This window comes from Neolamprologus multifasciatus, chromosome 7 (assembly GCF_963576455.1).
Source record: "Neolamprologus multifasciatus chromosome 7, fNeoMul1.2, whole genome shotgun sequence".
Taxonomy (NCBI): domain Eukaryota; kingdom Metazoa; phylum Chordata; class Actinopteri; order Cichliformes; family Cichlidae; genus Neolamprologus; species Neolamprologus multifasciatus.
In genome coordinates this window covers 45,651,739-45,676,282 of record NC_140445.1, presented here as the reverse complement: position 1 = coordinate 45,676,282, position 24,544 = coordinate 45,651,739, and the positions used below count along the sequence as shown (strand labels likewise).

The 24,544-nt window shown below is 38.4% G+C and overlaps 5 protein-coding genes across 5 annotated transcripts; 1 reads left to right on the top strand and 4 right to left on the bottom strand.

The window, feature by feature from the left end:
* Nucleotides 1-13: 13 nt before the first annotated feature.
* On the bottom strand, nucleotides 14-1,668 carry LOC146515092 (patatin-like phospholipase domain-containing protein 2). Its single transcript, XM_085164564.1, has 4 exons — nucleotides 1,534-1,668; nucleotides 1,323-1,383; nucleotides 1,064-1,234; nucleotides 14-238 (listed from the first exon to the last, which is right to left on the bottom strand). The coding sequence occupies exons 1-4, from the start codon at nucleotides 1,666-1,668 to the stop codon at nucleotides 93-95; spliced, it is 513 nt and encodes a 170-aa protein (XP_085020690.1). The 3' UTR covers nucleotides 14-92.
* Nucleotides 1,669-2,500: 832 nt separating this feature from the next.
* Nucleotides 2,501-4,498, bottom strand: LOC146515091 (patatin-like phospholipase domain-containing protein 2). The gene is made up of 3 exons (XM_085164943.1): nucleotides 3,847-4,498; nucleotides 3,066-3,298; nucleotides 2,501-2,978 (listed from the first exon to the last, which is right to left on the bottom strand). Exons 1-3 carry the CDS (start codon nucleotides 4,049-4,051, stop codon nucleotides 2,898-2,900), a joined length of 519 nt encoding a protein of 172 aa, XP_085021069.1. The 5' UTR covers nucleotides 4,052-4,498; the 3' UTR covers nucleotides 2,501-2,897.
* A 2,434-nt stretch (nucleotides 4,499-6,932) lies between these two features.
* LOC146515090 (patatin-like phospholipase domain-containing protein 2) lies at nucleotides 6,933-13,233 on the bottom strand. Its single transcript, XM_085164563.1, has 6 exons — nucleotides 12,840-13,233; nucleotides 9,169-9,401; nucleotides 7,979-8,044; nucleotides 7,425-7,634; nucleotides 7,288-7,348; nucleotides 6,933-7,135 (listed from the first exon to the last, which is right to left on the bottom strand). The coding sequence occupies exons 1-6, from the start codon at nucleotides 13,024-13,026 to the stop codon at nucleotides 6,933-6,935; spliced, it is 960 nt and encodes a 319-aa protein (XP_085020689.1). The 5' UTR covers nucleotides 13,027-13,233.
* A 35-nt stretch (nucleotides 13,234-13,268) lies between these two features.
* LOC146515089 (uncharacterized) lies at nucleotides 13,269-17,777 on the top strand. Its single transcript, XM_085168241.1, has 7 exons — nucleotides 13,269-13,533; nucleotides 13,616-13,740; nucleotides 13,808-13,874; nucleotides 15,623-15,779; nucleotides 16,279-16,421; nucleotides 16,678-16,788; nucleotides 17,052-17,777. The coding sequence occupies exons 1-7, from the start codon at nucleotides 13,381-13,383 to the stop codon at nucleotides 17,229-17,231; spliced, it is 936 nt and encodes a 311-aa protein (XP_085024367.1). The 5' UTR covers nucleotides 13,269-13,380; the 3' UTR covers nucleotides 17,232-17,777.
* Nucleotides 17,425-24,471, bottom strand: LOC146515088 (nucleobindin-2-like). Its single transcript, XM_085168240.1, has 13 exons — nucleotides 24,316-24,471; nucleotides 23,635-23,772; nucleotides 23,245-23,352; nucleotides 23,017-23,149; nucleotides 22,445-22,548; nucleotides 20,836-21,021; nucleotides 20,493-20,583; nucleotides 20,293-20,351; nucleotides 20,102-20,194; nucleotides 19,715-19,804; nucleotides 19,232-19,402; nucleotides 18,926-18,980; nucleotides 17,425-18,596 (listed from the first exon to the last, which is right to left on the bottom strand). The coding sequence occupies exons 2-13, from the start codon at nucleotides 23,770-23,772 to the stop codon at nucleotides 18,484-18,486; spliced, it is 1,341 nt and encodes a 446-aa protein (XP_085024366.1). The 5' UTR covers nucleotides 24,316-24,471; the 3' UTR covers nucleotides 17,425-18,483.
* Nucleotides 24,472-24,544: the final 73 nt, after the last annotated feature.

Sequence of the window (24,544 nt, the reverse complement as noted above, 5' to 3'; positions counted from 1 at the left end):
GAAGTACTAATTGCTGTTATTAACTCAAGTTCATTCCAAAGCCCAGTAGAGAATGGGATATTAGGGAACTCTCAGATCAAACAGTTCACACTTTACCTTTTGGTAAAAAAGATGGTCAGCTCAACAGGTAAGATGAGGAAGGTAAGTAGATAGGTAAACAAATTCATTGTCAGGAAGTCCCTGTAATGCGGCCTCCAGCTGCTACTGTCATGACTATCCCTGCATGCCTCACATAGCACTAACACAGACACAAAGGGTGGAAATTACATAAATTGTCATGCTACCTGTGAGAGACCTAGTGTGTGGTATAAATGACACTGTTCATTCATTTAAACTTCAATTTAATACATTTTACATAAAATGGGAAATTTAAATCACTAGTTTAAAATCTTAAGATTACATCATATTCTGCTGCTCAGTGGACAGACCTGGCAGTCTATATAAATCCACTGAATAGATCAGAAAGACTGTTACAGCCTACCATTTTACTGAAAGCAGAGAGGATTTTGTAAGTTGAAGTTGATCTTTAATCTTTAGATTATTTATCTGATTAACAGTTAATGTAAAGAAATATTTTATGATTATTTAAATATGAGCTACATTAGATTCCTCTATCTTCTTACCTTGAAGAATGCAGCAGTATCAAGATGGTGGATGCAAGTAATGCCCTCCTAATGTAATACTTTTTCAATTTGTTAGCATTAACATATAATCGATATAACTATCTAAATGTCATTAACTGTCAGAAGTTAATCTTTGAAAAGGCTTTCAGGATCCCTTGTTTAGGTTTGTACACCACAACTGATGTTTTGTGAGTCAATGCAACCACCTCCACTGGGGTTTATCCAGGACCAATGGCCATGAAAGTCGAACATAAAGATGATTGTTTTGTTTTATGTTCATGCCAAATCATTACACTCTTCCATTTCTGTGTCCTCTTTACCATTTGAACCAGCACTCTTACAAGGACAATTTTTTTTCAATTAAAATAAAGTCTTACAATAACTCTTTTGAAAAACTTCTGTACATCTGATGATCAGCTCGTCTCACTTGACCTCCTTACCTTTCTTGATAGCCACTGGGAGGTTCTCAATGACTCTGTGGTCCAGATGGTTTTCCTTGTGACACTTCATCATCCTCTCTTCTGCTCGACCCACTTCCTTCGTCTGCTCACAGCAAGGAGATTTGGCTCCTACCACTGCACTGCTGTGAATATTTTGTGCTGTAAGCAGATCTGAGACGGTTGGTTGATAACATGTTTTGATGTAACTTTATGGTGTAAACCAGAAATGCTAAAGAAAATGAAGGTGGAAAAATCTCACCTTTCTCTCTCAGGAAACAAAGAGCATCCATGTAGCCGTTGTGGCATATCTCAGCCAGCTTCTGCCTCACAAAAAAAAAAAACAGTTAAACATTACTGTACACTCTACTGCTTTAAAGTCGTGAGCTCTGAACATGAACCCACCTCAAGTCTGGGGGGAGGAAGGATGTACAGACTCGATATACATTCCCTGTGTTGACCTGAATGCTAACGTTTCCGTAGTGGACTTCAAAGAAATTGTATGACCCTTCTCTGGGGCAAATGTCACTCTCTCCCGAGAACGGGGCCATGGTGATGGTGTTTCTCTGCTCGGACAACGGCATCATGTTGCTCAGTGCTCCATCCATGTAGCGCTTAGAAGAAAGAAAAACTGATCAAAATTGATGGCAAGCTGAGATGACGAAGTAGATCTAGTGTGACAAAAACATGTCGCGAACTGTCCTCATATACAAAGCAGCCATAGCATTTATAAAGTAAAGGTGGATTATGACTCTCAAATAAAGATCACATGTATGCCGTGTGCTGTTTGTATGCTCAATCTTAATTTTCAGTGTGCTTGCCTCTTTACCTGTGTGCTCTATGCCACTTACCTTATGTAAACCTTGAATAAGTTTAAAATTAAGTAAGTAAAGTAAGTAAACTTTATTTATTAAGCGCTTTTCACAGACAGACAATCACAAAGCGCTGTACACAAATATTAAAATAAACAATAAAATCAATAAACATTATATACAATGTAAAAGATCAAATGTAAATAATGTAAAAATATAAAATATGTAGATCAACAAAAGGCTTGTTTGAACAGAAGGTTTTTAAACTGTTTTTTAAAAGAATCCACAGAGTCAAGCAAACGTAATTGTAGTGGTAAACTGTTCCACAGCCTTGGTGCAACAGACTGAAAGGCTCTGTCCCCTTTTGTCTTCAGTCGTGTACGGGGAACAACCAAGAGACTCTGAGTCTGTGAGCAGAGATGACGAGCAGCAGTGTATTTTATAAGAAGCTTGGATAAGTAATCTGGAGCCTGGCCATTTAGTGCTCTGTATGTTAAAACAAGAATTTTAAAGCGAATTCTAAACTCTATTGGGAGCCAATGTAAAGAATATAAGATGGGAGTAATGTGAACACGCTTGGTAGAGCGAGTTAGTAGTAGTAGTAAATTAAAGTGTGAGCAAGAAAAAATTTAAAGCTTTGGCTGTAACAAAGCCTCCAGATATTGCATCTTTTAGCCAAGAAAGCCATGGACTGTATAAGATGGCCATGCCCACCATAACATCACAGACCGATTAGTAAGGTTATGTTATGAAACTTGCTGAGACTGCTGAGTTGGTTGTCTTTGCTCAACTGCAACAGGGCGTGATGAGAAAGGATTTGATATGATATATGAATGATATCCCGTTCCACTTCTATGATTCCCAAATTTACCTGCCTCTGAAATCTGGCAATAAAATGCTCCTGTAGCTTTGAAGCGGTCAGATATTTTTTCTTTCCCATTCTCTATGGTCTATGGCACAGAAATCTCTACTCATTTATTTCAATAATAAGACCAGTAAAAGCAAAGAAAGCATACAAAAAAAAGTTAAGCTCTACTGACCATGCCATGGTATGAAGGTGGAATGAAACCACAGTAAACAGGGAAAAAACAGCTGCACATGAGAACCTGCAAAGGTAAAGAGGTTAGATCACTAGACCAGAGAAGCCTAAAATATCCCAACAATTTTTCTGTAAAGTCACCAATCTGATCAACCTGAATGAGCTCCTCTCTGCTGGCAAACTCGGACACCAAAACATTTTTCCCATCAGCTATTCGGGTGAGAGACACGCAGAGCCTTCCAGAAGCCCGGAGGTGGGCATCTTCTGGAAGCTTTTCCAGCAGGGAGTCCCTGACTGTCCGGAGCAGGCTGAAGGTCGGGTGGAAAACTCCAAGGGTGTGTTTTCTTGCCTCCTTCGCTGTGGTTAAAATATCAGCACACAACTGTTCTGAGGGAGAAAATGCAGCAGAACCAAATGTTCAGGCTGATGTAGAGAACCAGTGACATTATGATGTATCATGCATTATCCACATGTCTGTTTTTTTATTGTGCAGCAGTTGTTTTCCCTACAGTCCCTTCACTTGACCTTGAATTCTGTGCGACCTATGGAATTTGCTCTCACTGTTGTATCAGCTGTTTGTGTGTCAGGAACTTATGAAATACACCGCCTAGTGTCAGATACACACCATGTGTTTTGAGATATGCCTGAACTTCATGAATGGACAGGTACTTCAAGTGCAAATGAAAAAAAGACAAAAATTTCATACAAAAATACAACGCATTGCAATAAACATGAATTATGTCACACAAAATATTTTCATATATTCAACAAGGCATGTAGAAATAAAATAAACTTGCATATTTTTGTGTTATATATGAGAATGATACCAAGAGTTACATTTTATTTATGAATTCCTCTTTAATTTCTCTTTAAGAAACAAACTGTTGAAGAGCTGGACAAACTGTAATCTGCAGTGTACATTAAATGTGGCTCACCAATGGGAATGCCAACAGTGAGAGCGGCAGCCACAAGACACCCAGAGGAAGATCCACAAATTTTAGAAGCACCATGAACCAGCTGTGGAGCCCGCTCCAGGATACAGCTCAAAGCTCCCACGTAGTAAATGCTCCTGAATCCACAGCCTGCAAAAGAGATGTTCCACTCCTCGACCCAGTTAAACATCTTACCTGGTTTCTCCATTGACTGTAAGATTAATTAAAACTCAGAACGATATCTATAATATTGTCATTTTGTCAGTCGTGTCTCAGAGTTCAGCTGGTGCATTTAGGAGCCTCCCAGGGTTGAATTGACCTGCGTTATCTACACTACAGTCAGATGTAAACGGGGAGTGTTTTAGCTGGCTATGGTGTGGTATTGCACAACTTACTAGGCTCAAACGTTTCAAAATCGAAAACAAGCTGGAGTTGCTCACTAACTGTAATTTGGCCCGCTGTATGACATGTGATACAGTTTTCATTAGTTAGACAACTCCGCACTGTGTACAAAAATATGGGAGGCACAAGTGGGAAAACGCCATGACCATTCTGACTGGTTAGGTGTTTGTGAAGGGCTATAATTTATGAGATACAAAAAACCCAAGAAACACGTGTGTGTTATATCATATTAGCAAATGAGCATTGTATTAGGTAAAATAAATAAACAAAATGATTCTATTTATTTGCCCCAATGTTGAACTTAAATGTGTGACTTTGTTCAAATCAAATATTTGGCTTATTTGTATTGTTTATATCTGAAAATATTTATGTGGTTACAAGAGCTATAATAGATATTTAAAAAACAAAACAAAACATCAAAATCAAAAATACCACGAGATACATATTTACTTTTACAGCTCCAGTAATACACCCCAGCTCACACACACACACACACACACACCTTTCTATTTATTTACTTGACACTTGAACCTTACATCAAACTGGTTTGTGCATTTGTTTGTTAATGCTCAAAAGCTCCAATTTGGGCATTATGGCTGTGTGTGAGAAGAATGGATCCAAATGAAAGCCAAGTAAACATTAAATACTCATATGTAAGTAAAATATTAGGCGTTTATTGATAAAACACTTATACAGCTATGTAGTCACAAAGAGCCATACAAGTTTACAGAATAAACAAAATAAAACTTGGAAGAATCACAATAAAAAATAGCAGGAATATATACATATGAAAGACAAGTTTGCAAATGCATTTTAAAGGAGTCCACAGAGTCAGGTATGTATAGTTGTAGTAGGAGACCATCTCAAGCCCTTAGTGCCAGTGTCTGAAAGGCTCTGTCCACCCTTAGTGTTCAGTGATGTGTGAGGAACAACTGACTGAGCCTGTGATCAAAGACAACCAATAGCAGTGTGTTTAAGGAGCAGATGGGGTAAGTAGACTACAGCCTCCCTATTTAGTGTAAATACAATACTTTTAAATTAAAAAAATGAGCAATGTGAGCTTGCTTACTAGAACATGGTAATCCGGCCATGCCATTTTGCATAGTTTGTAGGCAAGAAAGAGATGATTTATCTAAGCTTGTAAACAGAGCATTGAAGTAATCTAAGCATGATGACAAATAAATGATTTTTTTTTCATTATATCCTATTAGAGTGGCAAAAAAGATTATTGCAAGTCATTATTTGTTTATTTATTTGTTTTCTTTGTTTAGCTGATGTTGCCAGCTGCTGCCAAAAAGATAATATGTCTTGCAGTTTCTCAGACTGGGCTACACACAATCACAGTTGTTTTTGCTTGTTATGGGTTTTTTTCTTGAGATTTCAAGTTTTTTTGGTTGAATTTCCCAGCCATCCCGTAACTCTGCCCAAACCCCAGCCTCTACCTGCACTTGGTTTTAGGGTGGTTTCATTAAACCCAGACGTGCCACTGCCAGTGGGTGGTATCAGAAGCATGTGAGCCAATGTACTGTGTGTGTTGCACGTAAAGGTACGGCTAGAGGCAGAAGTGGCTTCTGGGGTCACTGAGGAATTGTTTATATCTCCTCCTTCACTGCACAGGTTCAGGCCTAATGGCAGGCTTTTAGATCTGTGCAGAGGTGGTTCACTGGAAAAACAAACATTGAAATTAATATGTGTGTGGAAAATCTTCTGAATCCACTGTCAGAACATCTCATGGCCATTGTTCCAAGAAATAAATCCAATGATAGATTTTTCAACAATTATCTTATCTAGATTTAATCATGTTATCCAAATCTTTGGTTCAGGACATCTATAAAACTAAGGACTACATTTATCTCATTTGTACTTTTAGATATGATATCATGTCTGCACCAGTGAAATCACATTACAACCTGCTCATTTATCAAGAGTTTATCATTTCACTGCCTACCTATCACTCTCCTCCTTGTTGTCCTTCAATGCTTGTTTGTATATGTCTCCAACCATGCTATAGAGCCAGCTCATGTCCCTCTGTAGATCTGGAATCCAAGTAAACTATCTGAAAGAAGCAATCAAAGAAATAGAAAACACATGAATCCATAATGGCTGTGAAAGGTCAAAGCACTTGGCACTTTGATGTAAAATCTGCATTATCCCTAAAGGGGAAATAATCTGTATAAAACCTACATTAAAGGTTAGACCGAAATATTGGTCCAGAATGAAAATCCGTTTTAAAATTTTTACTTCTGACAAAAATAACTGACAGTAAAAACTAAATAATGTTCGCCCAGTTTAGAAGTTGAGAATGAAAAATACATTTTTGGCATCACAACAAAAGAACAGTTTTGATTTTAAGATCACAGGGAAGAAAAGGGCTCCGTGTAAGCATAAATCATTTGAATGTGGTGGATCCAACATAAAGAATAGTAAGTAAGTACCTCTGGGATAGAGAGCTGACCCAACTCAACAGGCAGAAAATAGGGGATCTGTATGTAAGAAGTCACTTTCTTTGGCAGGTACCCAGTCATGTAGGAGAACAGACCATCAGCAGTACGTGTCTCTCTGCAGGCCACGCATAGCACTGACACAAATACAATAAAAAAACATATTTACTTTGACTGCATTAAAAAAATGATTGCACTGGCTCAATGGTATATTATCTGTCTGCTGTATTTTCCCTGCTGAAACCATCACAGGCGAACTGTCCTTACCCCTTTGAATTTCATCGGGAGATTTTCTACGAGGTGTGGATCCAACCACCAGTGATCTTCCCGAAGTGTGTTCAATCCATCCTGCTGTGCCTTCACGCTGGACTCTTTCACCACTTCACAGCAGACATATTTAAATGAATCGATTGCCAGATTTCTTATGGGACACTCACTGCTGATCAGATCTGTGATAAGCAAAGAAGTCCAATGTGATAAGGAGTAAAGAAAAACAAATCTAACAAACGCTTCTATGGAATGGTCTATTTTGTATCTTTTGTTTTATTTTGAGTTGAATCTTTTGGAGCCAGTTTATTCTCATGAATATCAACGTCCTTACTGTTCACTTGTAGGAAACGAAAAGCATCCCTGTAGCCATTGTGACAAATTTCAGCCATTGCCTGTAAAAATTCAAACTGATGAAAACTGATGAAAATAACAGAAATCTACACAAATCTACACAAATCTGTAACACACCTCAGGCTCTGGAGGGAAGAAGGTGCTGGTCACTCTGTAGAGGTTCTCTGAGTTGACCTGGATGCTGACATTGTTGAAGCATACCTCAGGGAGGTTTAGTGTGCTTGCCTGGGGGCAGATATCACTCGTGCCAGCATATGGTGAGAACGTGATTGTCTGTTTCAGTTGACAACCAGGCAGGTTGTCAGTGACGGCACCGTCCACATAGTGCTGAGTGGAAAAGTAAGCTGTTTGTCATTAGGTATAATCTTGGCCCATGTCACAACCACATAGAACCAGATATTCAGATTATTTAACACTGAAAAAACTGTACACCGTTTCTGATGAAGGCTCAATCACTTTTAGCATATATGTCATCCAGATAACATTTACTTTAACCTTAATTCAACTTGGTTTTACAAATCAGGATAAGACACAAGCAGAGCTTTGAGATGTCTCCATATGCTGCCAGCTGCACAGATAGAAACCAGAATACTGTTACACAACTAAGTGTAACTCTGTTTATGTGCTGTAATGTCAACTGGTTGTCATTTCAACCTTTCTAATATACTTACCACTCCACGGTATCTGGGTGGAATGACACCACAGTAAAAAGGGACGAAGCAGCTGCATATGAGGGCCTAGAAAAGGTCAGATATTATGTCACGTTGGATGTAGAAACACAAACTCATCCATGCAACAGAATTATTCCTCTACCTAGTTTCTCAAAAATTCTCTTCTACTTGTCCTGTCTTGTCTCTTGTCTTTCTGGTCAGCCTTTAACGGTACAGTAGGTACTTTGTTTAGGTTATTTAACAGAAGAAAATGTACTCATAAACAGAAATTAGTTATTGTTAAAATATATCTTCCAGCAAATTGATGCGTTCTTGAACTTGAATTTATCCTTTAAAATCCTTTAAAAATAAATATGAGCCACGTTGCTCTCCCATCTTGAATACAGTGGCTGTGACGGACGTCACTGATCCACCTAATAGATGCAGCTAGAGATCAAGCACATATATACCTTATGAGTATGTATATTGCCATCATGTCTTTCTCCTCCTCCACCACTGCTCTCTCCTCCCTCATTTCTACCTCGGCCTCTTTCTTCTCACCTCAGGCCTCATCTCCCGAACTGAAGTCAAGTTTCTATCACATGAAAACTTGTATAAACATGCTTATTTATTCCTAGTTGCAGTTACTTATTGTCAGAAGATTAAATATGTGACCCTCCTGTCTGTGCACAGCTGACAATGAGTTGGCCAAACAACAACAATAGCTGGTTGTAAGCTGACATTATGCCAACTAATGTGAGTTTCGAGTATCCTAAAAATCACACTTTCCGTCTAATAAACAGTTTGATTACATTCTCACATCATATGAGAGTTTATTCATTGTTCAAGTTCAACTATGTTAGATCCACTTTAAAGAAAGTTTCATTAACAGCAGCTAACAGCAGCAAGCTGACTTCTGTAACAAAGTTTTATAGCTTCCTGCAGTGTAAATAGAAAACAGAAATTCAGGAAAGGAGTAATAAAACAGAGTTCGAGTGACTGCTATCTACTGACGTCTAGTGTTGAGATTTTACACACTGTGCCTTTAAATCCATTTTAGCAATGAGGAAAACAGTGATAGCTGTATAATCAATAGTCATATCTGATCCTTTTTATGTATACTTATAAAGCTGGGAATTCTGACAATAAATTGTATCTTGAACCTTGAAGAGTTTTGCTGGATGAAAATGGCTCCAAGCTGTAAAATATACCTGAATGAGTTCTTCTCTGCTGTCAAACTCTGACACTAGTACGTTCTTCACATCAGACACTCTGGTCAGGGACACACTGAGCTTCCCAGAGGCTCGAACATGGGCATCTTCTGGTAGATGCTTCAGCAGAGTGTCCTGCACTCTCTGAAGCAGTTTGAAAGATGGATGCAAGGGTCCCAGTTTGTGCTTCCTAGCCTCTTTGGCTATTGACATCAAGTCGGCACAGCACTTCTCTGCATAAACAAAAGTAACTCAATATCACATGCACTGGAATGGTTATTTGTTGTAAAAAAAAATAAAATAAAAAAATTGTGTTTTTTGTTTAATTAATCTCTCAGGACTTCTTTTTCAAAGATGGCGCCGGTGTCCCGTCAGCTCTTAAACATGCTGTAGTCCAGCCGCAGTCTTAAAAAAAGAAACCTTGATTATAATGATTATGCTAATTACAGACCGATCTCTAAGCTCCTGTTCCTGTCTAAAATTCTCGAGAGGATAGTTCTTTCACAATTCCAGTCGTATTTGGATGCAAATGATATTATTGATAAATTCCAGCCTGCCTTTAAACCACGTCACAGCACTGAAACAGCTTTGCTTAGAGTCCTAAATGATCTTCTTCTAATTGCTGATACTGGACGCTCTGTGGTCCTAGTTCTATTGGATTTATCCTCGGCTTTTGACATGGTGGATCACAGCATCTTGTTAGCGAGGCTTGAGCATACTGTAGGCATTAGAGGTGTTGCCCTTGATTGGTTTAAATCATACTTCTTCAATAGGTCCTTCTCGGTCAACCTGGGCACCTGCTCTTCCTCCGCTGCACCTGTCTACTGTGGCGTGCCTCAAGGATCTGTGCTGGGCCCTATTCTATTCTAGCTGTATATGCTCCCTATAGGCGCAATCTTTGAGAAATACAATATCACTTATCATTGTTATGCTGACAGATCTACTTTGAACTTGCTGATGATCCTGTTTGGTCTCTGCACTGCTTTCAAGAGTGCATGTGTGAGGTCAAAGAGTGGCTCTTAGGAAACTCTCTTATCTTAAATGATAAGAAAACTGAAATCATGGTATTTGATAGCAATATTCTTCACAGACAATTTCGTGATGCCTTTGGTTCCCTTGCCAGCTCCCTCTCTGACACTGTTAGCAAGTTGGGCGTGTTGCTGGATAGCTCTTTTAAATTTGATAAACAAGTGTCCGCTGTAGTTAGATCTAGTTTCTACCAACTGCGTGTCATTTCCAAGGCTAGGCATTATGTTCTGTATAAAGACCTGGAAAAGCTTATTCATGCCTTTGTGACCTCTAGGCTGGATTACTGCAACTCCCTTTATTTCGGTTTTCATTCTGCCCTTCTTCATAGACTGTAAACTGTTCAAAATGCGGCAGCACGCCTTCTGACGGGAACTGGGAGGTATACCTCTATTACCCCTGTTCTAGCTGACCTGCACTGGCTACCCATTAAATACCGCATCCAATTTAAACTACTGCTGCTTATTTTTAAAATTGTCAACAAGGCAGCCCCGAGCTACCTTATCGAGCTCCTTAGTTTGTACATTCCCGCTCGAGCACTGAGATCATCTACTCGGTTACTCCTGGTGCAGCCAAAATCTCGTCTGAAGTCTAGAGGTGACCGTGCAATTGCCTTGGCTGCTCCAGATTTATGGAATAACCTTCGTATTGCTATCCGGGCGTCTGATTCTATCCAATCATTTAAATCACGGTTAAAAACCTATTTATTTAACCTTGCCTTTCCTGCTAGTTAATGCCTGTATCTAATCCCTGGACTTCGTCTATTTTACCTTTTATACATATTTTTAATGGCTTTGTCATTTTAACATGTTTTAGCATTTTATGCTATTCCTGTGTATTAGTGACACTGACCTGTTAGCATAATTGGTACTTGGTTATGGTCCTATAATATTTAATAATATTTAATTTTTATAATATTTTTGTCTTATTTTCTGTCTTTTATGTGAAGCACTTCGGCATACCGTTGGTTTTTAAATGTGCTCTATAAATAAAGTTGTATTGTATAATTTGCTTTTTTTTTCGTTTACTTTTTTCTTTCTACATCCACACTATAAATGATAACATTTTTATACAAATTGGGGAAGGTTTAACAGTAAATATTCTACAATTGGGTAACTTAAAATCTTGAAAATAAAATAAATTAAAGTACTATCTGAAAACTCCAGATTTTTGTTTGAATTGGATGAAACTATCTTCTGATATTTTTCTTTTTGTGGTACACCTTGTCACATTTGGTCAATCCAGCATGAAAGCTGAATAAAAAGGGATTTTCTTTTCATAATTGTGGCTAAGAGTCTCGGGCAAAAAAGAAGTCTTCATACTTTATTTTGCAGTATTGTAAAATTCAGCTACATTCATTCAAAAACTGTCACTAATTGCCTTTTTAATTTTTTTTATTAATGAGTGATCAAATATGGAACTTTGCAGGAGCACTGGACTTTTTTCATATTTTAACTAGCAAGTTATCACACATTTTAATGTCCGTCTCAAACTGCAGAGCCTGGTTCATTGTGATGTTAAGAAACTTTGTACCAGCAGGAAAGATTTTAAGAATTGGCTGATTTGAGATAAAGTGACCTATTATCACTGTGTAACACATGAGTGATTCTGTATCTAGCTAAAGGAAAAATCTGAACCCTTGATCCTTGGGTCCACTTGGGCCTTAAGACATAAGGGTTGCTGTAAATGAATGCAAAGTTTTTCTGAATGATTACCTTTATCCTGTGATTAAACATTTATAGCTTGTTGGGAGCAGTGTCTTCCAGGCTTGGAAAAGACCTCACCCTATTGGCTAGACAATTCCCTATCCAGAGGGTGTTAGGGGTCACTGAACGGTTAGATAAGTCTTAATGATGTGAATCCAATATCAAATAGACTCACCAGAAAAAAATACAGAACAAGATATTAGAAAAATCATAACCGATAACTGTTACAGAGACTCAGAGAGCCAATTCTTCAGTCACTGTACTAAAGTTGTTTTCCTTTCCCTTGTCACCAATCAGAGATACTGAGTAAGCTCACTAGGCTAATGTACTTTACTTTTCCTGTGTATGTGTTTTTCTTAAATCAAATAAGATGCAGCAACACCAGAGGGGACTAGAACCATCTCTGGCAAAGTGCAGACAATCAAAGATGGGAGAGAGGAAAAACGTTGTGAGAATTAAAACAATAACTTAGGGGTGCCAAAGTCATTTTTCTTTAAGGGCCAACATCTGCATATAAATTCTTCTCTTTTTTGATAATATCAGACAAATACAAGTACATTGCATATCTCAGTTTTTCCATCACAGTGGATCTTTTACATAGGACACAAATCTTTTAGTTAGTTTTTATAACTAAACAGCAAAGGTGGGTTTTTTTATGATTCAGGCAATTGATTTAGCTCTAGCAATACTTTGTAATTTCCCACAAATGTTTGTTTGTGCTCAGTTTTCCACCATCGGAACAGCAATACATTTTATCATAAAAAAGTGATTTATGACTTAACTGCAGTTTTGCAAAAACTATATATATATTATGCTGATAGCGGCATTGCCTCTTTCTTCACTATTGTTATATCTGCCTATTAGATAATAGATTCTATGTTTTGTGTACATAGAAGATAAATGGAGGTCGTGAAGGTATAGAAGAAGCTAAAAACTCACCTAGTGGTATTCCCAAAGTAAGAACAGCAGCCGTCAAAGCCCCTGCAGAGGCTCCATAGATTTTAGAGGCGTCTTCTATGAACCGAGGGAACCGTTCAAGGATACAACTGGTGGCACCAACATAGTAAATCCCCATGAACCCGCATCCTGCAAAGGAGATGCTCCACTCTTTCTTCAAATCAAACATTTGAGATATTAATGTTCTGATCAACACAAGAAGGAAAAATTACGGGAGAAGCTGTTTTCTTTTCTTTCTTTCTTTTTTTTTTTTAGCTCAGTTATTGCCCGCTGCCACATTTACAACAACACACCTGAGGACATCCAAAGGTGAGAAGATAGTCCGCTATTGCACAATTTGGTATTATTAAGAGAATTTTTCCTATTGGCTAGACAATGTCATGTGACCGAAAGTCTAGATACTAGATAGGAGATACTAGTGTTGGACATTTGCGATTTCTTTTTACTGTTTGCGTTCAGGTCAGGCTGCCTTTTAACCCGACGCTGTTTTTACTGAAGAAACTTTAGGGTTGTTTTTTTTACAATGAACATCCCAGTTGTGGATTTCGGCGCCTACAGGCTGAGCGAGAAGGATGTCGCTGACGAGCAGTTGCAGAGTTTAAGCACAGAGTTGAAATCAGCATTTAGAGATGTTGGTTTTGCATTTCTGAGGAACACGGGGATTACTCAGGAGGAGGTGAGGCCAGTTAGATAGAATCAAATTATTATCGAGGAACTTACACTGGAATCCGTCTTTTTCTTCTTGTGTGTTTGGATAGGTGGACTGTGTTATGGACATATCCAAGAAATTCTTCCTGCAGCCAGATGAACTGAAGCAACCCTTCAGCAGGAAAAGTTTCGTGAACAACCCTAACCACGGTTGGGTGTCATTGGAGACGGAGAGGTAGGAAGCATACGTTTTATACTTTAATGTGCGGAGGAGAGTTTAAATTCGGATAATTTCTTTATAGGTTGAATCCACGTCGACCTGGGGACCTGAAGGAGTCTTTCAACACTGCATCCCTTCATCCTGATATAGTAATAACTCGGAGGCAAAAGCCTTGATTGTTTGTTTTCATCATTTTATTTATTTTATGGTTAACCTTAAGAGTTTGGGCTCAGACACAACAACTGCATGGTGCCACAAGGTTATCAGTCAGGGGGTTAAAGTACAAGTTACTCAGTATCTGTTACTTTAGAGAAAGCTCTGTTAAGTTTGGAGAGGAATCAGGAAAATAAATGTTGAACTCTGCGCAGTACTGTGAAAAACTATGTACACCCCTATTAAGAGGGCAAGTAGCAGCAGGGGTGCTGCTTATTGAATACACTTGATTGCATCAAATGCACATAATTGGCTGATAATCAGCAAGTGTAACCAACTCTATATGAGCAGAGGTTTTGGCAGTTTGTTGATCTGGGGGAGACCTTCTCCAGAGGCAATTCCATAATCTTAACACAATTACACAGTCATCCCTGGAATGGGCATCCTACAAGTTCACTCCAAGGTCAGAGCATGCAGTTCTTAATGAAATAAAGTTACATCTCCATAGGCTTCAGTTGGAAGTTAAATGTTAAAGTTCATGAAGTTCCAGTTAGGAAAAGACTGAACAAATATGGCTTCTTGTTCATAAGGGTTGCCAGCACAAAGACTCTTCTGTCCAAGACTCCTCAATCTCTTCTTTGGACAAATGTGAGCGAAGTGGAGATGTTTGTCTACAGTGTACAGCACCTTGTTTATCAGGGACCAAAAACAGCATATTAGCACATATACCTCATCCTAACTCTCAAGCACACTGGTGGACAGGTGATAAATTGGGCTTGTTTTGCAGCTACAGGATCTGGGCCCTTAGTCACTGGTTGGCCATGAACTCCTCTGCATGCCAAAGTATTTTAGAGTCAAATGTGAGGCCATCTGTCCAACAGCTCTAGGTTGACCAGAATAGGGTCATGCAAAAGGACAAAGATCCCAGGTAATCTACAACTGAATGAATGAAAAAGAAGAGAATGAGAGTGTTGCAACCGCACGGTCAAAGTACAAACTTCAACCTGTCTGAAATTATGTGGTGGGACATTAACAGAACTGTGCATAAGCAAAACAACTACACACCTCGATGAACTGGAGCAACATTATAATGAAGAGTGTGAACAATAACACAATCTGAAAGAGTGACACAGGAGGCAGTATTTTAAATATTACTACCACAGGTGGTCGTACAAGGTGCTGAAACATGGGTGGTTTTTCTCTGGACTCCAGAGTGTCCTTGTTTCTTCTTGTTTCTTGGATTTTGAAGTTAAAAGCCAAAATCCACATCAAGCCCTCGCACCTCTATGCCCAATTATAAGTCACTGACATGTCCTGCATCTTAATATCACAAAATTCCAGATAAACTTGTTCTTTTTACATATTTCATTTTTTGTTATTTGACAGCAAAACAAACATTAAAATAGTGACACCAACACACCCCATTGAGAGTAATACAAACAAGCCATCGGAATTGGAATCCGTTTTCAGCTGCTATGCACTTTTAATAGTACCAGCAAGGTTACAGACTCATTCTCTACATTAAATACACATTATAACAAAACAACACAAGCTGGGACAGTAAAGTCCAGGATAACAGGATAACAATTTTCTTTTATGTATTGAACATTAAAGCATAAACCTATCCTATTATACCACTGAAACTATAAGTAGGTCAATGAGCATACTATGGGTACTTTAAGATATCAATATCAGTATTATCATTAGACAGACTCTGATGTGGTTCTGTTGATTTCTGTTGTAGAAATGGCCATCGTCAGGCAGTTTGGAAAGTTTTCAGGAGTTCCAGACATCCTTTTTTCTGCGCTGCAAAGAGCTGAGTCTTCGGTTGCTGAGGGTGATGGCTCACAGTCTGGGACTCGACCCAGAAGTCTTCTTGCGTGCACACCGTTTAATAGGAAGTATGTTTACTCCATACACTGTACCCAGCATACAGTGGCATAGGATCAGTTTTACTAAGTGTTCAAGCTACATGTCATGAGGGGCGGTCACTGATCCCAGATCGTATGAACCTTGTGAGAAGGTTTTATTCACACACACAAACTGGCAGTATCTAATTCTACAAAATTAGGAAGAATAATAAGGGCAAAATGTTCAACCAAGACATGTTAGCTTAATTTATGTACTATATATTATATTCATTTAGTACTTTATATAGCTCTTCTCCTAAATTAAAAAATAACAAAAGTACAGCACAAAATAAAAGAAAAATGAATATAAATACAAGACACATGTAAATACGAGTAACAAACAAGGGAAATGACTGAAAATCTAATCTTTCTTTTTTGTAAAGTGTAACCTCAAGGCAAACCAGATTACGGTTTTGGAAGATTGGTCCATAAATTGGTACAAACAAACAAGAGATACACTGCATTGACAACACTGCTGTGTCTCCTCTAGCTGACAAAAATGGCACTACGATGCGATCTCTCTACTACCCACCAGTGACTAGTGAGAAAGCAAAGGAGGGCCAGCTGCGATGTGGAGAGCATTCAGACTATGGAAGCATTACTCTGCTGTTCCAGAGCTCAGAAGGTCTGCAGGTAAGACCTTATATCCACCTGTGCCACTGGGACACACAAGCACATAAGTTGCTTGGTAACATACTGAAAAAAGGTCTGATTAATTTACAAACTCACTTAAGCTGGAATTCCTGTGGTGTGCCACTTTAAACAGCTGTCATCACTGTTTCTTCAATTGTCAGTCATGTGTTTTGCTTAGTTAGTAACACATTATGTGTTAAAGTCAAGCAAAGCATCAAATAATCCTGTTATCCTCCTGACACTTTTTGACCGTCAGGTGCGTACACGCTCAGGTGAATTCATCCCTGTTCCCTGTATCCCCGGAGCCATCCTCATCAATATCGCTGACCTGATGCAGCGCTGGACGAGCGATCAGTTCGTCTCTGTGGTGAGTGAAGGGGATATTTTCGCCCCAAAATTTTATGACAAGGTTATGAAAATGCACTGTAAATAGAAAAGTAAATGCGACTACATATGTCAGATTGGGTTATTTATAGGAAATAAGAAAGGTTTCACCTACTTTAACTCTAGATATGTTTTTGTGACCCATGATCTTTTTTGAAGCCAACAGAGTTAAAATGCTTCCCAAAAAAGTTTTTGCATATGCCATGGCATTAGGATTATAGTTTAGTGTTGCTTGTTGTTTCTTAGCTCCACAGGGTTTTGCTGCCCCCTGTCGGAGACTCCAGCACACGGCAGTCTCTGGCTTACTTTGTCCAGCCGGATGACGAGGCTCTGATCACCTGCTGTGATGGCTCCAACAAATATCCGCCAGTTACAGCAGGCGCCTATCTCACTGAGCGATTCAGTGAATCATATGGAAGAAGCTAAATTTGAACTCACCATTCTGACCATTTGATTAAGAAAGTTTTTTTTTTTAAATCATGTTCAGTGAGTAATTGTCAGAAGTATGATTATGTCACTTCAGATTCTACAGTAATTATAAAACTGAATGTTAACTTGTGACTGTGTTCATAAGATGAGTTGAACTTGAGGTTTGTGATGAAAATAAGAGACAGAAACATTGTATCTGCAAGCTCATTCACCTTAATTTTAGACATTCAAACCTTGTACATAATTTTCATGATTTTTTTTTCACAGGACATCGGTTTGACATTTAAGTACTTTTTTAAAAAGTCAAATAAACATAAACTGTTCGGCACATATACCAGGTTGCAGAGAGGTTGTTGTTTGAAAATAAAGTAACCAGTGTATTTGACTTCAAATCTTCAAAGTATTTTGTGTCCATCTTTGCTTTGCTATTAGTCTGTAGTGAAAAAAAAATAAGTTCTTGTTTTTTACCTTTTGCTTCCTTCTGGAGTTCAATTCTGATTTTTACAAGGCAAATTTCAACCTACTGCATTCATTTCATTTACAGTGGTTCGAGAATAAATAAACACAAATTCACAGACACTCCTGAGTACTGACATCCAGGCAACCACTTCATAATCCATACAATTGTCACAATCACAAACACAATTATTAAAAATTATAACATTTAAATACATATTGTATATATTTAACTTCATCTCTTATTCTGCACTAATCTGATCCAGAGGTCACAACAGCTTGAAAAGACATTGAAGGAAACACTTTTTCTATAAAACTTCATTTCGGCTCTAATCTTACTTTTCTGGCATTTATTTTTTCCAAATTAATTCACAATTTGCCATAAAAATAAATAATATTTTGAAAGGATTTCCTTAAGGAAAAAGTGGCAGTGAAACTACAGTGTGAACAAAACTAAACATTCAGTTATCAGGCCAGCTGCCCTCCCCATTTCACCCCAAAGAACTTCCAATAGAGAACAGAGTCCTTTTGTGATACAAGATTAAAAAAAACAAAAACAAAAGGGTTGATTGTCCACATAGAAAACTGGAGCAGCTCCACATTTCCAGGCTGGCTCATTCAGTTGATTTAACCAGCAGAAGGAAGGGCATCATTGGCACTAAGAGATCTTTTCCCCCCACCTATGTGTTGCTGTGTGTTTTGAAAATTCTAAACAATAACCCAAAATTGAAATCATGAAAACACAAGCACACTTGCATGCTTACTCATATCGTACACAGGGTGGCGAGGCCTGCTAAGAATGTCCAGGCACGGGTACATCTTGCTGCTGGTGACCAGGCGGAGGTGGCTGACTGTTTCCTGGTACAACTGGTGCATGTTCACCTGCAGTTAGAGGAGCTGCAGGCTCTGTAACAAAGATTCATATGTGCATACAATCATGAGATGTATTTAAATGATTATTAGGATATGATAAAAAGCTTTTAATCTTGTCTTATTAAAAAGGATAACAATGCTTTTCCCTCACTGCATCTTTTTAAGTGTATTTTGATTGGGGATGCACAAGTAAATAACTTGTTTTGGCTGTTCTGTGGATCTGGATGCAGGCTTTTGACTGGGTGGTTAATTTTCACTTGATTTTAAAAAATGTTAAAATGGAAGTAGAGTGCAATTAAGAGACCTTTAACATCATGTGATTTGTTGTTTCCAGCATTATTTATCATAAATTTCATACTCACGTTTTACATCAGCATTTAAGCTTTGGGATTTAACCCTTTCCATTTCCTCCATTGCCTGAGCAGCGAGAGAAGGACAAAAAAAATGTTAAGAGCATAAAAATGGTTTAAGACTTTGTTTGCTATTGCCTGCATGTTTCAGGTCTACAAGTCTCTAAGACAAGATTTAAGTGCAATTCAGCAAGGCCGTACACGTTTCACACTGTAAGCCAGATTCTTACATCTGTAGAAAGGGTCAAGCAACTGTATAGAAAAATCCTAATTTCAGATTGTATTTCATCTGCTATGGATAGTTGACAGATAATTCACCTGTTTCAGCCCCAGCTTCTGAGCATCAAGTTCTTCCTGTTTTCTTTCAAGTTCCTCTCTCTGTTTCTGCAGCTCAGCTGACTTCTTGTTGATGTCATTCTCCTCATTGGCCAGTTGCTGTTCAAACTCTCTCAGCTCCTCTTCGGTGTACAATGGGTTCTGATCTAAAGTCTGCAGAGGGCACATAAATAAATGATGTGATAAGAAATCATATACATTTCTGATTTCATGATATAATATCAGCTGTTAAATCTCTTGGGGAGTTTAATGATTTGGAATCTCACCCTTTGTAGGCAATTTCTGAAAACAGCTGTTTATTGTGTTGCACTTACGCAAGTCTAAGCTCATAGTTTCATAGCTCATATTGATGAATAATTGAATTGAATTTTAATACACTAACATAACATTGGGTTCACATTAATTTTTAATACTACTCTGTACACAAAAATGCCAGGAGGGAAGCCAAACCTTACTAGCTCTTACCTCCCATTCGTCTTTTTCATAGAACTCTTCCTTCTTTGTGGCTGCCATGAACTCGCTCAGTGATACAAGCCTGTCTTTATTGGTGTCCACCTGAATGTCAATACATGAAGCAATTTTGATCAACAACTGTCATTGAGATAAATCACTCACCAGATACATCCCAAAGGCCCTGACCTTTAGCTCCTTGCTAAAATAGCTACTCCACACACAGATGTTTAAATTCATTCATTAGATTTCAGGCAGCAATGCCACACGTTTGTTTTGAATTATACATTATGATTGTATTCTGACAACAGCGAATGCCTTCATAACATACTAATCAATACTTTAGAAATGCTAATAAACATGACAATGATCTGTACATTTTATGGTTTTGTGGTGGCTCACCTCGTTCATAACATGCTCTCTCATTCGCAGTCTCTCTTCCTCCATCTCAACCATGTCATCCTCTTCATTTTCTGGGTTGTAAACCTTCTCCAGCTTAATGAAATGCACAAAGTTTACCTCAGAGACTTGTTCATTTGCAGATTACATTATCCCAGACTATGCAGAACCAGAGTTAGACATAAAACATATACCTCTTTAGTAAAGAGAGCTTCAAGCTCACTCTCATCAAAGAAGCCGTCTCCGTTGCTGTCTGCAACACAAAACAAACAACGGAAATCTGTGTCTCATTTTAACCATTCATAGTTTTGGCACACTAGCAAATAAGACAACATCTGAATGCTATATTCATTCTTTGCTCTTAAAGGACCTTCAGTGTATGGTCTATGGTTACCGTGCATTTTGAAGAAGGTTTTTGGATCAAAATCTTCTGGGTCTAAACCATCTGCCTCCTGCCACACCTCTTTTAGCTGGTCCTCACTGCCCTGCACACACAGAGGTACACAACAAGGTTTCTCCTTTTTCTTGTTTTGTATTTAGCACTATTTAGCATCTTTATTCTATCGCTTGCATATAAATCTAAATACAATTGGCCCAACTAAATTAGTTAATTTTATCATTAAAAAAAATCATTCATGTTTTCCAAATAATATCATTCAGCTTAAATGTCATTTGTTCCCCCGCATGGGCTATAATCTTAGCATTCATAATGAACTGCTTTATAGCTGGCGTCTTACAGGGTGGTTGACTTTCGGGTGGTTGGCGTGTTTCTTCTTCATTTCCTCGTAGTGTTCCTCTTCCTTCTTGCGATCCTCCTCATTCAAGTTCTTCAGGCGTTGCCGTCGCTCATGCTCTTTCATCATCTCGTATTGCTTGAACTCATCATGGCGGCCCTTGTCAAAGTTCTCCAGGTCATTAGTTGCCTAGACGTAAAAACAAAAAGTTGGGAAGGGGAATTCACCTCTTAATTCTGCAGATTTATGCACCTCGTTGAAACAGATGGACTCTATTCAACATCCAGATGCCTGATCAGAGTTGTTCCATGAAGCAAACTGTTGAGCTGAATAATTACTAGCCATGTCACAGTCTTAGCATCACTCAGCATTGAATGCAGAGACAACCCAGGCAGATATAGCATGCTTTTTGTGTTTAGCTCATGCGGTGAAACTTATTCATCCATTTAGTGCTAGCATGCTTACTAGTGAATACTAGTGAGTGCTAACTGGGTATGAATAAACAGTACCTCTGACCTCCTAAACCTGAGAGCTGCAGTAACAATAAGTTGATTTATAAAAAAACAAATTTGGACAAATGGTTTGATTGCAAAAGTATTCTGGTGTGTGTATCTAGAATCTAAAAGCTCTTTGTATTGGTAGGGCTTAATAACAGACAATGCCCCACAGTGGTGCAATGCTTAGCACTGCCACCTCACAGCATGAGGGTGTTTCTGTTTGAAGTTCTCCCGGTACCTCTTTGTTTACTATGTGTTAGCCAACAGACTGGCAACCTGTTCAAGGTGGACCCTATCGCTCTCCTTATGACAACTGTGGTATGCTTCAGCCCCTCAAAACCATGAATAAGTGGAAGAAAAGGGATGTATGGATATATGGATATAGGGATGGATGGATTTCTGATAGTGACTGTACCTTTTGCTGAGTACTATAAATACACTGTTGTCATAGTTCAAAATCTGGATCTGTGAGTTTAAAATTATTATTTTGGCCTGATTTTATTAGAACCTCTGGGTGGCTCTTTATTCTAGAACCCTGCAAGGACTTGCTCAGTATAAAGTGTATGAAAATGCTATGGTAATACAAAACAAAGCAAATGCTCATTTATCACCATTCTTTGCATTTCTCAAGCAGTACCAAGGCAAAATAGGTGAATGATTATAGAGCAAAGCTAAATGCTACAGAAAAGTAAAACTTATATAAAATATTTTTAGGATTTACATCTGCATGACTGGATGCTTTGTTGTAAAACTACAGAGGCATGCAAACTCATTAAACCGACCTCCCCATTTCTATTCTTTTATACTCATTTCACACACAGGAAACATGTTGGTCTCGCAAAGTTTACACATTTACCTCTAATGAGTCAGCACTCTCCAACAAAGGGAACAAAGCTGTGAATGCCTCCAACTTATTACATCTAAAATTAAAAAAAAAAAAAAAGCCAGACTATTTAAACATCCCTCACTGAAATTCCCTATACGCTATGCTAAGTATGGCAATATTTCTGCATGAGCAACTGTCATTATAAATGTGACTGTGCTATACCAGTGCAGAGAAACAGGGTCAGTATTAACCTTCAAGTAGTTGCGCTAATGACTAGGTGTATGTGTACCGATTTGATGAGACGGTCCAGGTCATCCACCTCGAAAGTGTGTGGATTCTTGTGGTTCAGGTGCTCAAACTGTTTCAGCAGGGCCTGGTGGTCCACTGTTTGGCCTGCAAGAAAAGGAATAATGATTAGATTTACTCAACTGTAAAACAACGACACTTGGTTTTTTTGGAGTTGTGTCATGGTTATTCGTTTCCGCTGGGATTTACAAACACATTTTGTACCAAAACTTAATACGTTTATTCTAGAAAGCGTTAAAGGATTACATGAATATCAACGCATTTTTGTTTTTGTTTGTTTTTTTAAGAAATTGACCTATGACTTCTATCTTTACTTCTTTTCTCTACCTACACTTGTGTTAATCTATTCTGTATGAACATTTATACAGCTTACTCTATTAATGATCAAAATTTACATTTGGATAATAATTTTCTTTCAAGAGTTAAGTTCTGCATTCAATGACACAACTAATGGACTGACTTAAACTGCGGATGTTGTTGTGCAAACTTATGAAGTTTCAAGTTCAAGTTTCTCAGTGACACATCATTTTTTTTCCCTTTCTTTAAGATACTTACCATTTCCTTCCTTGATGTCGTGTTTAGCTTTTATGAGCATTCGCAGCCTGTTCATCTCCTCCCTCTTTAGCTCATCCAGCTTGGTCCGAAAATTGTGCTGAACAAAGTTCAGCTCTTTGGAAAGTTTGCCTTGCTGCAAGCAGACAGTCAACATACCATAGTTCAATAAAAAATGTCCACGTCAACAACCAGCTTACAAAATATTGGGCTGTTTTTGAAAGTGTGCACCTTGATGTCATCCATATTGGCATTTTTAAGCTTTTCTCTAAAGTGGGGGTCCTTCTCAAGATACTCAATGACCTCCCTGAGGTAGCGGTCGTAGTGCAGCCCAGTGTCCTGAGAAATAGACCACATTTAGCTGGTTAATGCATAACATTATTCAGTCCGATTATGGGTATTTTTTTCCCAGTCAATTAATTCTTCTAATGAACAGTTACACCTAATTTAACAGACACTGCTCTTGTTTGTTTTTCAATCAATCTTTAGCCAGTAATCATTTCTGAAAGGTGTCTGAAACAGCTGACTTCATGTCTGGATCACCCTGAGCTTTATCTACTTAGCTGTAAGACCCCATTTTAATAGGATATCCCTTTATTTCACACTGCCCGTGTGACTCACAGCACTCTCGGGTGGACCCAGTTCCTCCTCTTTAGCCTTTTCTTTGGTCTTGTCCACACTGATAGGCACTGACTGGATACACAGCCACAAACTGAGCAGAACAAGGCCACAACGGGCCGAGGCTTTACTTCTCACCATCTGGTCAGGCAAAGCATACATAAAATAGATAAGAAAAAAAGATAGGACTTAGTTTCAGGTTAGGTGAAGATCGTGCATCTTTTAGAAAGCGCTGCAGTCAGAACAAAATGACCACTTGCCTTATCTTTATAATATATATATATATATATATATATATATATATATATATATATATATAATTTTAAAAAGTGGTGCAAATCAACACTTCAAATAGAGACAGAACACTGATAAGGTTATGCAAATAACTCTTAATCTGAAAAGCAATTCCCATAAGAAAGGGCCCATGCAGCACACGTGTTTGGTGGCTTACTTTAGAATATTTTCTTAGAGATTTCTAAGTTGAACGCTGTGAATCTGTTAGTCACAGTGAAAAAAATCAGACTGAGTGTGTAGTTTAAGGAACATGTTGTTCAGTAGGGATCATGCAGTGAGGATGCCAGCTAATTCATTATCTACATGGATGTAGAAAATGCTCTAAACTAAGCCTCAGCAGACAGAGACAACAGCGTTAGTAAACGTCACCTCGCGTGAAATAATACTTACTTGTAACGTGGAGCTTATTTTGCTCTCCTCTTTTTTTATTCTTCACCTGGCTTTCACGGTTTAGTGTTCCTCAAAGTGCCTGAGCTTCACCGGAGCTTGTTTACAGCGGTCATCTGTTAACCACCAATACAAGCCTCCCTTGGCTACAACCTATAAAAAGGGTTGTGTTCACCATGGCAACGCACCGCCTCTGGCTTCTCTTATTGGCCTGAGAAAGTATACTTTCTTT

Bases quoted from the DNA above. Each gene is read 5' to 3' on its own strand.
- LOC146515091 (XM_085164943.1), bottom strand. From the start codon at position 4,051: ATGGAGAAACCAGGTAAGATGTTTAACTGGGTCGAGGAGTGGAACATC. The intron at 3,299-3,846 runs GTGAGCCACATT...TTTCTCCCTCAG, and splicing joins CACTGTTGGCATTCCCATTG to AACAGTTGTGTGCTGATATT. The intron at 2,979-3,065 runs GTTGATCAGATT...TTACCTTTGCAG, and splicing joins GCAGAGAGGAGCTCATTCAG to GTTCTCATGTGCAGCTGTTT.
- LOC146515090 (XM_085164563.1), bottom strand. From the start codon at position 13,026: ATGTTTGATTTGAAGAAAGAGTGGAGCATCTCCTTTGCAGGATGCGGG. The intron at 7,635-7,978 runs GTAAGTATATTA...TTTTCCACTCAG, and splicing joins CACCCAGATACCGTGGAGTG to CACTATGTGGACGGTGCCGT. The intron at 7,136-7,287 runs GTAAGGACGTTG...TGCTTATCACAG, and splicing joins TCGTTTCCTACAAGTGAACA to ATCTGATCAGCAGTGAGTGT.
- LOC146515088 (XM_085168240.1), bottom strand. From the start codon at position 23,772: ATGGTGAGAAGTAAAGCCTCGGCCCGTTGTGGCCTTGTTCTGCTCAGT. The intron at 23,353-23,634 runs GTGAGTCACACG...TCTATTTCTCAG, and splicing joins TGGGTCCACCCGAGAGTGCT to GACACTGGGCTGCACTACGA. The intron at 19,805-20,101 runs GTGAGCCACCAC...ATTGACATTCAG, and splicing joins GAGAGCATGTTATGAACGAG to GTGGACACCAATAAAGACAG.
- LOC146515092 (XM_085164564.1), bottom strand. From the start codon at position 1,668: ATGGATGGAGCACTGAGCAACATGATGCCGTTGTCCGAGCAGAGAAAC. The intron at 1,384-1,533 runs GTTAGCATTCAG...TTTGTGAGGCAG, and splicing joins TTGAAGTCCACTACGGAAAC to AAGCTGGCTGAGATATGCCA. The intron at 1,235-1,322 runs GTGAGATTTTTC...CAACCGTCTCAG, and splicing joins TTGTTTCCTGAGAGAGAAAG to ATCTGCTTACAGCACAAAAT.
- LOC146515089 (XM_085168241.1), top strand. From the start codon at position 13,381: ATGAACATCCCAGTTGTGGATTTCGGCGCCTACAGGCTGAGCGAGAAG. The intron at 16,422-16,677 runs GTAAGACCTTAT...TTTGACCGTCAG, and splicing joins AGAGCTCAGAAGGTCTGCAG to GTGCGTACACGCTCAGGTGA. The intron at 16,789-17,051 runs GTGAGTGAAGGG...GTTGTTTCTTAG, and splicing joins GCGATCAGTTCGTCTCTGTG to CTCCACAGGGTTTTGCTGCC.